Below are 11081 nucleotides of genomic sequence, written 5' to 3' on the forward strand. Positions count from 1 at the left end.
TTTATTTATCAGTACAAATACAACACACACACACACACACACACACACACATATATATATATAGTTATTTGATCAATGGTTAGGGAATAAATAGGAAAATTAGAAATGAAAGCAGAGGAGTGAAATAGGGAAATTGCATTAATAAAGTGAAATAAGTGAAGAAGGGGATTTTTATAATAGTATATTATGTATTAGTATTGACTTAAGAATAGATAAAATAAGTGAATATGGCTGTAAATGTAATTGTTATTGCACAAAATAATTTGTACCCAGCCGACGCACTGTTTAATGAAAGATGGTATGTTTGTATTAAAATAAAATAAAAAAACCTATTTTTTTAAAAAAGAAGAATCCTAACTGGTCCCAAACATACCATATTTTTCGGATTATGAGACACACTTAAATTTAAAAGAGGAAAACAAAACAAACAAAGGTTTTTGGCCTCTGTTTTGGGGGCCTTTTTTTCATCCCTTTTCCACCCATTTTGTAGGCTTTTTTGGGCTTTTGGGGGGGCTTTTTGGCCCATTTGGGGGAAGGTTTAGCCCATTTCTGTGGCTTTTTTTGGCTCATGTCTTAAACCAATGAATCTCTGCTGTTCATCCATCCAGGACTTCGTGACATGTTTTCAGTTTCAATGTTTCTCCCGGCATTTCACCACCAAGGCTTACCGTGAATACAAAGCCTGGGTGGATTCTTGCACTGGTGATCTGTTGCTGCTGGTTGATATAAAGCAGGATCCTGTACTGGATTCCACACGCCACGAAAAAGAGGAAGGAGAGAAAAAAAAAACAGAGATGGTCAGAGACCCCTGGAGCGGATCTAGCAACCAAATTAGCACGGAAAATGATCCGTCTTTAATTCAGGTTTAAAGTGTAGTGTAAAACCTATGACTTAAGTTGAAAGCCTGGCTCTAGCTTATTGTCTGACATGAATCCGGCCAGCCGTGACTTGCTCAAATAAACCAGGATTAAGCCAGACAGCTTCGGTCAGTAGCTTTCACATGTAGCTGGCAGGTATAGGAAAATAAAAAGTCCAGATATAAGTGCAATACCTGTAAGGTAGAATTTGAATTGCCCAGCAATGGTTCTCATCTTGAGTCTGATTATGAGCCATCAACTACAGTCAGGTTTCAATAGGTTTAGGATTATGGTTGAACCCCAAAGGAGGGAAGGAGGGAGGAAGGAAGGAATCTAGTCATAAGTGAGGAAGGAAGGAGATGGGAATGAAAGGAAGGAATGAGAGGAAGGGAGGGAGGGAAGGACGGGAAGGAAGGAATCTAGTCATAAGTGAGGAAGGAAGGAGATGGGAATGAGAGGAAGGAATGAGAGGAAGGGAGGGAGGGGGGAGGGAAGGAAGGGAAGGAAGGAATCTAGTCATAAGTGAGGAAGGAAGGAAGGAGATGGGAATGAGAGGAAGGAATGAGAGGAAGGGAGGGAGGGAAGGGAGGGAGGAAGAAAGGAATCTAGTCATAAGTGAGGAAGGAATGAGAGGAAGGGAGGGAGGCAGTCAGGAAGGAAGGAAGGAAGGAAGGAAGGAAGGAAGGAAGGAAGGAAGGAAGGAAGGAAGGAAGGGGATAGCAAGTGGGACGGAGATGGGGAGGACAAAAAACAGGGCACAAAGGGAAGCATGAATTCCACCTCTTACCTCCTGGGTGGCATGGCTTCCCACTACAGCTGCTCCGTATTTGCCTTGTTTCACGTAGGTCCCATTTGTGCTGGAAGGAGACAGGAAGAGTCTTTCAGCTTCTGGTATTTTATATATAAGCTTCTAAATAAATGTATATGTATATATATATATGTATATGTATATGTATGTGTATATATATATATATATATAGTATCCCTTTATTTATTTATCAGTACAAATACAACACACATATATATATATGTATATATATATACATATATATACACACATACTTGAAGATGGCAGGTGAGATCCTGCTGAAACGTTGCAAAGACAATCTCAACCTTACACGGGAAAAGACCCGAATACAACAAAACCAGCATATACATAAACATATACACACACACATGTATGTATGTATGTATGTATGTATGTATGTATGTATGTATGCATGCAGGTTTTGGCGTATTCGGGTCTTTTCCCGTGTAAGATTGAGAGTATCTTGGCAACTCTCAATGTTACACAGGAAAAGACCCGAATACGCCAAAACCTGCATACCTGTATCCGTGAAAATCTACGAAAACACACACACACACACACACACACACACACACAAAATCCATCTCATCCTGGGCACGCTTTTTTTTCCTTCAAATTGTTACCATCTGGCAGACGGTACAGGATAATAAAAACAAGGACAAATAGGGTTAAAAACAGCTTCTATCCCAGGGCAGTAACTATATTGGATTCTACTGCATAGTGCAATATTAATGCATTATCAGGGGTTTTCAATTCAATTGTGTAGAATGCGAAGGAGGTGTGTTTGTGTTCTTATTTCTAAAATTATAATGTGCACTGAAGGTGGCATTTAATTACATTGTACGAGGTGCAATAAACTAAACTAAACTAAACCATAAGGGCAAATATTCCTTAAAGGTAAAGCTTCCCTTCGCACATCTATGCTAGTCGTTCCTGACTCTAGGGGGCGGTGCTCATCTCCGTTTCAAAGCCGAAGAGCCAGCGCTGTCCGAAGACGTCTCCGTGGTCATGTGGCCGGCATGACTCAACGCTGAAGGCGCACGGAACGCTGTTCCCTTCCCACCAAAGGTGGTCCCTATTTTTCTACATGCATTTCTTTATGTGCTTTCGGACTGCTAAGTTGGCACAAGCTGGGACAAGTCACGGGAGCTCACTCCATTAGACGGCGCTAGGGATTCGAACCGCCAAACTGCCGGCCTGTCTGATCGACAAGCTCAGCGTCTTAGCCACTGAGCCACCACGTCCCTCTTTTCCTTACAAGCAAGGAGTAAATATGGTAAATACGGTACTTACAACCGATAGGTGTGAACAGCCGTGGCGACGAAGACGGAGGGCACTCCCGCAGGTGCAGGAGGCTTCTGCGTTGGGGGGCCCACACCTGAAGCGGCACACAAGGAAGAAACTTTTGTTATATCGGTTACAGAGAGGTGCAAGTCGAAACATCTGGAAAACCGAGCTCTGACGCAGTAAGGATGCAGTAAGGAAGGCTCCCCGTCTCGCTTAGCACCTGAAATGTTGGCGTCCCTTGTGGCCGTGTGTCAGGGGTGGGTTCCTGCCAGTTCTCACCTCTTCTATAGGTTCCACAAATCTACAGTGCCGTTTAGAACCGGTTCCAGCTCTCTCCCACCGCCCGTCCACACATCATCAAGATGAAGAGCGAGAGGAGGAATTCTGGGAGTTGAAGTCCACAAGTCTTAAAGCTGTCAAGTTTGAACACCCCTGGGGTTTTTTTTCTAAAGGGTTAGGGGTGCAAGGATCTTGTAACTTAACAGCTTTAAGACTTGCGTGCTTCAAATGCCAGAGTTCCTGAGCCAACATTTTGGTTGCTAAGCAAGAGTGTTGTTAAGTGAGTTCGACCACATTTTACAAGTTGGCCACGCCCATCCAGTCACATGGCTGCCAAGCCACTCCCACCCGGTCACATGGCTGGCAAGCCACTCCCACCCAGTCACATGGCCAGCAAGCCACTCCCACAAAGCAGGCCACACCTACAGAAGAGGTTGCTGTTTGCTATTTTCCAGGCTGTTTTTCGCTCCATTTTCAGGCCATTTTTTGGGGACGTTTTCAGGCTGTTTTGGGGAGACGTTTTCAGGCTGGCATGGAAATTCGAAGAGCAGCGTGTGCCCCTATAGGGGGCGCTGCATGCCACCTCTGGAACCCGTGCCATAGGTTCACCATCAGGGATTTAGGGGGCCAGCATCCTACAAAGTTCTGAGCATTTTCAGACATTTTATCCCAGCCGGTTCCATCGGGGTGAGTGAGGGCATTTCATTCCCCCTGCTGGAAAAAAGCTGTATGTGATTTCTACTAAGCATTTTATTTTATTCTTTGCCAGCAATTACGTCGTACCTGCGGCCGGTAGATTTTTCTTAGGCTGTTTGGGTGCTGTGTACTGGAAAAATTCGTTCCCAGTTCCGGAGGTCGTCTGGTCCATTCCAAAGAGAGAGGCCAGCCTGGCCCTGCAGAAAGAGGGGAGGAAGGTGTGGGGAGGAATGCCCAGTTAATAAAGAGAAATAAAGATGATTTAGAATAATATTAGTAGCTCACGGTTGAAATCTGAAGCTCTCTGAAGCTTTGGATGTTTTCTGGCAGACGTTTCATGACCCAAGTAGGGGACATGATCAGTGCTAGTAGTGAGGGTGGGGCTTTCTCCCTGTTTATATACAGCACAGGTCAATGAATGGGGTTTGAAGAGAGGAGGAGGAGGAGGAGGAGGAGGAGGAGGAGGAGGAGGAGGAGGAGGAAAGGAAGAAGGAGGAGGACCACCATGGGGTCCTTGGTACCCTCTGAGCTGGGTTGCTTTTGTGCAGACGTTTCATGACCCAACTAGGGGACATGATCAGTGCTGGTAGGGAGGGTGGCTTGCTCCCTGTTTATATACAGTAGCTCTGAGCATGGTTGTTTTCTGGCAGATGTTTCATGGCCCAAACTAGGAAGCATCATCAGTGGTTGTTTGGTTGAAAATTGCTCAAGACGTTCCAGAGTTATGCTGGAAAACACACACACACACACACACACACACACACACACACACAGAGGATTCACACCTATACACACACACCTATATATATACAGAACATTCTTGAGAGCTAGAAATAAATAAAATAATAAAATAGTGCAATAAAATCAATCCCAAAAGACGAGAATTTAATCAGCGCTAAATCAAATCGCTAAATCAAATCGCCGAAATATTCAGTTCTTGGGGGCTAGACAGGCACCCCTAAATACCCTGGGATCGAAGGGTGATTTTAACAACCTTCCCCCCAAAACGCAGCCCACCCCCTCCCCACACAAAACCGAGGCCAACCGACCGACCCGCGGGCAGCTTGCCAAAAATACTCGGTCCGCCACGAATCTCCCATTGCCACCTTCAGTTCCGCCTGTTTGTGTCTCCCACCGACAACCTCGGTTGAGTCACAACCTTAGGAAGATAATCGCCTTTCCCCCCTCCTTCTTCTCCCATGTTGAAGCATCAGCAGCCAGGGGGCTGGAAAGCTAACAATGCAAGCTCAGGTTTCCAAAAAAAAAACACCAACAAAACCCCAATCCTGAGTGAATTTGCACAAGATCAGGTCTCTGAAATTGCAGAGCAACCTTGGAAAAGACAGAGGTGAATATCTTCCTACCTAAAGGAGCCGGTAAAAGTCAGCCCACTAACCAAAATGGGACCATCCTAGACCAAGGCACGTCCCAAAAATGCCAGGGGATTTCTAGAAGCAAATCAGCCATCAACGGACACATCTACAGATCATGCAACCAGCCCAAAAGAGAAGAAAAAAGACTCCAGTACCTCTCCATCAGCAATAGTCATGGACCTTGGAGGAGCATCTGTTGTGGCCAGCCAGCGGCCAGCAGAGCTGGCAGCAGATTCGGACAGTGAGGAGGTTGGGGAGGAAGATGGGCCAGTCCTGGAGTCTGGGAAAGGCTCTGAGGAGGGCTCTGTGTCGGAGGCAAAGCCGTCCGACAGTTATCAGCTGCCTTCGGAATCAGACATCAGTGAAGCAGAAGAACAGCTGGAGCCTGTTCCCAGTGTGTGCATGTGGAGAGCTGCCAGACGAAGGGAAGAGCTAAAGAACAGGGGTTGACTTGGGAGTAAGGCCACAGGTGGACAATGAATGGCCCCTCCCAGAGGAAATAAAAGGGGAGCGAAAGGGGAGTGGAGTTTGCAGGAGACAATTAGTTCGCTTAATTGGTTTGTGACTCTCGGAGACTCCTTGCCAAGTTTTGCAGATATCGGCCTGGCAGCTCTCCAAGCCAGAGAAGGTCTGTGACCGTAAATCCTCCCTTGAAAGACTTTTCTGGATATGAATGAGCTGAATTCAATAGTCAATTAATAAAAGGGTTTTTTTTTGTCGAGACCAGGAGTTCGCTTCATGCTCTTGGGAAATCTCGGTCAGAACAAGCAGCCAGATCAGCTGGTTTAATTTGATATTAAACTCCAAGTTTAATATCAAATCAACAATACCCGAAGCAAGAAAACGCCAGAGTGTCATCAGTAAACAGCCCAACCAAAGAACCTCTCAAACCGCCCCCAGCCACCCAGACAGGGAAAGACACTAGAACAAACTTACTAACGCTGATGACGTTACCTAGCTGGGTCACGAAACGTTTGCCAGAAAACAAGCAAGCTCAGAGAGCACCAAACAGGCCTCGTTTCAACCCTGAGCTACAAACATTCTCAAGAAAACACACCATCTTCTATTCTCTCCTTCCCCTTCTGGGACAGGAAATGAAGGGAAGTGAGACAGTGTCCTCGTGATGTGGCCTGGCAATGCATTGAGGGTCTGGAAAGCTGGCTCTTCCCATCACATGCTTCTCATTTTGCTTAGCTGGCCCTGGGTGGGAGGAAAAGGGGCGGGGGGGAGAGAAAAAGGAAGTAAAGCGGAATCAAAAGGAACAGGCTATCTCCAGCTAGCCTTGAGACCCTAATTTAAGAGAGGGATCTTGGAATCCTAGTGGACAACCATATAAATGTGAGCCAGCCGTGTGCAGCAGCTGCCAAAAAGCCAACACAGTTCTAGGCTGCATCAACAGAGGGATAGAATCAAGATCACGTGAAGGGTTGATACCACTTTATAAGGCCTTGGGAAGGCCACACTTGGAATACGGCATCCAGTTTTGGTCCCCACGATGTAGAAAAGATGTGAGAAAGAGAGGGAGGGAGGAAGAGAGGGGGGAGGGAGAGAGGGAGGGAGAGGAGGAGGGAAGGAAAGATGGGGAGAGAGAGAAAGAGAAGGAGGGAGGGAAAGAGAGAGGGAGGGAAGGAAGGAGAGAGAGAGATGGGAAGAGAAAGAGAGGGAGGAAGGAAGAGAGAGGGGAGAGGGAGGGAGAGAGGGGGAGAGAGGGAGGAAGAGAAGGAGGGAAGGAAAGATGGGGAGAGAGAGAAAAAGGAGGGAGGGAAAGAGAGAGGGAGAGAAGGGGAGAGAGAGGGAGGGAAGGAAGGAGAGAGAGAGATGGGAAGAGAAAGAGGGAGGAAGGAAGAGAGAGGGGAGAGGGAGGGAGAGAGGGGGAGAGAGGGAGGAAGAGAAGGAGGGAAGGAAAGATGGGGAGAGAGAAAAAGAGAAGGAGGGAGGGAAAGAGAGAGGGAGAGAAGGGGAGGGAAGGAGAGAAAGACAGAGGGAGAGATGGGGAGAGAAAGAGAGGGAGGGAAAGAGAGAGAGAGAGAGAGAGGGAGGGAGAGGGAGATACGGCAAACACAATCTTTCCCCCAAAAGTACAAGGAGTCCCCCCAACAAAGCCCAAAGGAATTGTGGGAGCTGTAGTCCCAGCTTATCTCCAAAGCGAGGCTGGGAAGGCCGATCCTGAGCTACCTTCACACCTGTCTATCTTTGCCTCTCTAGGGTTTGAAGCACAAGGACGGGGTCGGAAACCGCCCAACGGTTGCAAAACCCTTTTTGCAAATCCAAGCCTACGCTGACGCAGTGCAATTGTGGAGTTTCCCCATTAGGACATTTCCTCCTGACCTTCCCATCCTGGTTGTTGTTCTTTTTCCCTTTAAGAGCCTTTTCCATACAAAACCATCGGCACTGGCAAAAGATAGGGAGCTTTCCCCCCGTTTTCCATCTCTTGTGAATGACACAGGAATTAAATTAGATACATGCTAGTCGTTCCCGACTCTAGGGGGCAATGCTCATCTCCGTTTCAAAGCCGAAGAGCCAGCGCTGTCCGAAGACGTCTCCGGGGTCTTGTGGCCGGCATGACTCAATGCCCAAAGGCGCACGGAACGCTGTTCCCTTCCCACCAAAGGTGGTCCCTATTTGTCTACTTGCATTTTTGACTTGCTTTTGAACTGCTCGGTTGGCAGAAGCTGGGACAAGTCACGGGAGCTCACTCCGTTACGCGGCGCTCGGGATTCGAACCACCGGCCTTTCTGATCCGCAAGCTCAGCTCAGTCTGAGCCACCCAGCCACCGCATCCCACTTGATGCTTTTCGGTAAAACAGAGAAGGTGCCGTATAGATGGAGTCATCATCACCCTTAGTCATGCGCAGGCCACATTTTTCTAGGCGAGCTTAAGGACAACACTGCTTTAGTTCTGTTGTATTTGGCCGCAATCAAAGCCAGACCCTGGTTTTATCTTAAGCCTGTTTATGCAAGCTACGATCCCGAAAGCGAGAGCCTACCTTGCAAGCCAACAAACTGTTCCCCGCAACCAATTTGAGTGTTTGTGTGTGTGGAAAGCGTGGAATGATGTGCAGAGAAGTATGGTTTGAGTAGCTAAGTTTTAATTTCTTTCTCTGGTGCCTTTGATTACTTTGGCGTAATGTTTTATTCTTTTTTTTGTGCTCTGCCCGCTGCTTAACCTGGAATAATGTAAGTATGCAGGTAGATGTGACAGGAAGGAATATCTCCCCCAACACACACAGACACACACACCCATTTCCAAAGCCAGGGGAGTCACAAACGCTAATCTAATCAATACAAGCTTCTTTCCACCTAACCCTTTGCCCTGGCCAATCTCCTTTATTGCACAACTTTGCAAGCTGGCTTGCTTAACTAAGCACATTCTTGCAACATTCAGAGACAAGATAATTATACTCCCCACCAGCCTCTTCAGTGCTAACTAAAGACCACACATTGAACAAATAGTTTTAGATCACACAACTGCCAAGAAAGTTCGCCCTGACAACATCATGCCTGTTTACATCGTTAATTTGGGAAATAGACTAGTCATTCATGTTGCAGGGGGAAAAAAATGTCCTCCAATGGTACAATTGACACAAGAAAACAGAAACTCCATCCTAACTGCAGCTAGAATTGTATTTGCACAACATTGGAAAAAGTGCAGAGATTCCTATTGAAGAAAAGGCGATAAGGAAAATATTAGAATGTGCACAAATGAATAGATTAATATTAGCAATGAAGGAGAAAGAGCAAAATAAATACTTTTTATGATATGGGAAATATTTTACCAATGCCTGGAGAATTTAAAAAAAAGGAGTTTGGAAATGAAGAAGGCTAAAAAAAATAAATGGGAAATATATTAAGACAGAGATACCAATAAGATGAAAATTGTTAGTATGTGTGCGATGGGAATCACGATCTTTAATCTTAAAATGGTATCATCACTAGAAGATATTCAGAAGAAAAATGGAGAGTTTTATAATGTTTAAATGTTTAATATGTTATAATCTTAAGTTTAGGGAAATGAGGTTAATATGAATGTGAAAGATGTGGCAAATGAGGAACCATGAAATGTTCGTACCCAGACAACACTCTGCATAAGGAAAGATGGAAAGTTTATCTTTGCAATTGAGAAATTAAAAAAAAATCTTTATAAAAATAACAATAAACACTTTATTTAAACAGAAACTGCCTCCATTTTTAAACAAGAATCTAGGATTCAATGTTTATTAAACCAGGTCTCTCCAAAATGTCCAGAAAACAACTGTTAGGCCTTACACAACACTGCTTGTGTGATTTACTGAGATACAAATAGTTGCATTCACAAGCCACACACCAAGCATTCATCTGTCATTCACCAGCCATAATGGTGGTAAAGAATGTGACCAAGTCATGTCGTCAGGTTACAGCTTAATGCAGGGTGTGATCTCCTTACCTTGAGAATCCTCGCTGATTGTTTCATGCATTAAATTTATATGGCAACTCTCTCACACCGAAAAGTGGCTGGCTGGCTTCGAAATGCTTGCAGTTATCATTCTGACAAAGGCGGAAAGCAGCCGGGCCACATAAAGTCATAAAAAGGAACCCTTGGCATGCCTAATTCAGTTTTTCCTATGGAAACAAAATCTGTATTCCCCCCCCCCCCACCTTCTATGATGGCAATAACCCTACAAAGTAGGGCAACTTGGGAGAGAACATAGGGAGGTGTGTGGTTAAGAAATGGTAGATGATAGATGATAGATGATAGATAGATAGATAGATAGATAGATAGATAGATAGATAGATAGATAGATAGATGATAGATAGATAGATAGATAGATAGATAGATAGATAGATAGATAGATAATAGGATAGATAGATATGAATGGATAGTTAGGTAGGTAATTAGAATAGGTAGGTAGGTAGATAGATAGATGATAGATAGATGATAGATAGATAGATAGATGGATAGATAGATAGATATCAGAGTCAGAAGGGACCTTGGAGGTCTTCTAGTCCAACCCCCTGCTTAGGCAGGAAACCCTATACCTAGATAGAAGATAGATAGATAGATAGATAGATAGATAGATAGATAGATAGATAGATAGATAGATAGATAGATAGATAGATAGATAGATAGATAGATAGAATTAGATATACAATAGACAGAATGGTAGAAAGAATGATAGAAAGAATTGGAGAGAATTAGATAGAGATAGATGGTTTTAGACACACACACACACTCAAAACAATTTTTAAATGCCCTCTCTGGACTTAGAAATCCAGTTCTGATTTTAGACACACACACACACGAGATTTAAATGCACTCTGCACATGCTCAGAGGCACCCTCTGGGCTCAGAAAGCCAGTTCTGATTTTAGACACATTTTTTTTAAAAAAATTAAATGCCCTTTGCACATGCTCTGAGGCACTCTGGGTGAGGCACAAAGAACGGCCCTCACTTAAAATAATAGATACATCTGTTTTAGGGATGAGACCCAAGAGGGGTGCTCCAAGTTGCCCCCCCCCGTTTGACAAGAGAACGGAAGTGCCTAGTTCCTCTTCCGGTCCCGCCCCCACCCCCCACCCCCTCACGCGCGCTCACCCCCCCGTCGGAGACACGAAGTCGGCATCCTCCTCCTCGGCGCCCCCGAACATGTTTTTTTTTCGCCCTCACGGGTCTGCCTCGCCCGCCTTCCGCTCTTGGCGGCAGTGTCGTAAAAGCGCCTGCGGCCGAAGCCCGACCCACTCGAGGAACCGGCTCCGGGAGCACGTGCCCGAACTACGGCTCCCGGGGAGGGTCAAAATTCTTCC

The 11081-nt window shown here is 45.4% G+C and overlaps 1 protein-coding gene across 3 annotated transcripts in view; it reads right to left on the reverse strand.

Moving 5' to 3' along the window:
• FKBP15 (FKBP prolyl isomerase family member 15) overlaps positions 1–11072 on the reverse strand; it is a 33619-nt gene extending 22547 nt beyond the window's left edge. For 2 of the 3 annotated variants that reach the window (XM_081967215.1, XM_081967214.1), the window contains exons 1-5: positions 10873–11072; positions 4015–4124; positions 2959–3043; positions 1645–1714; positions 669–743 (exon numbers count right to left, since the gene is read on the reverse strand). In XM_081967215.1, coding sequence (XP_081823341.1) covers positions 669–743; positions 1645–1714; positions 2959–3043; positions 4015–4124; positions 10873–10925 — 393 coding nt within the window. In that variant the 5' untranslated portion in view covers positions 10926–11072. Of the gene's footprint in view, positions 1–668; positions 744–1644; positions 1715–2958; positions 3044–4014; positions 4125–6236; positions 6366–10872 lie in introns of those variants that run through there. The other variant, XM_081967216.1, reaches the window with a different exon arrangement.
• Between the last annotated feature and the right edge of the window lie 9 nt (positions 11073–11081).

Source organism: Natrix helvetica, assembly GCF_964273705.1.
Source record: "Natrix helvetica genome assembly, chromosome: 15".
Taxonomy (NCBI): domain Eukaryota; kingdom Metazoa; phylum Chordata; class Lepidosauria; order Squamata; family Natricidae; genus Natrix; species Natrix helvetica.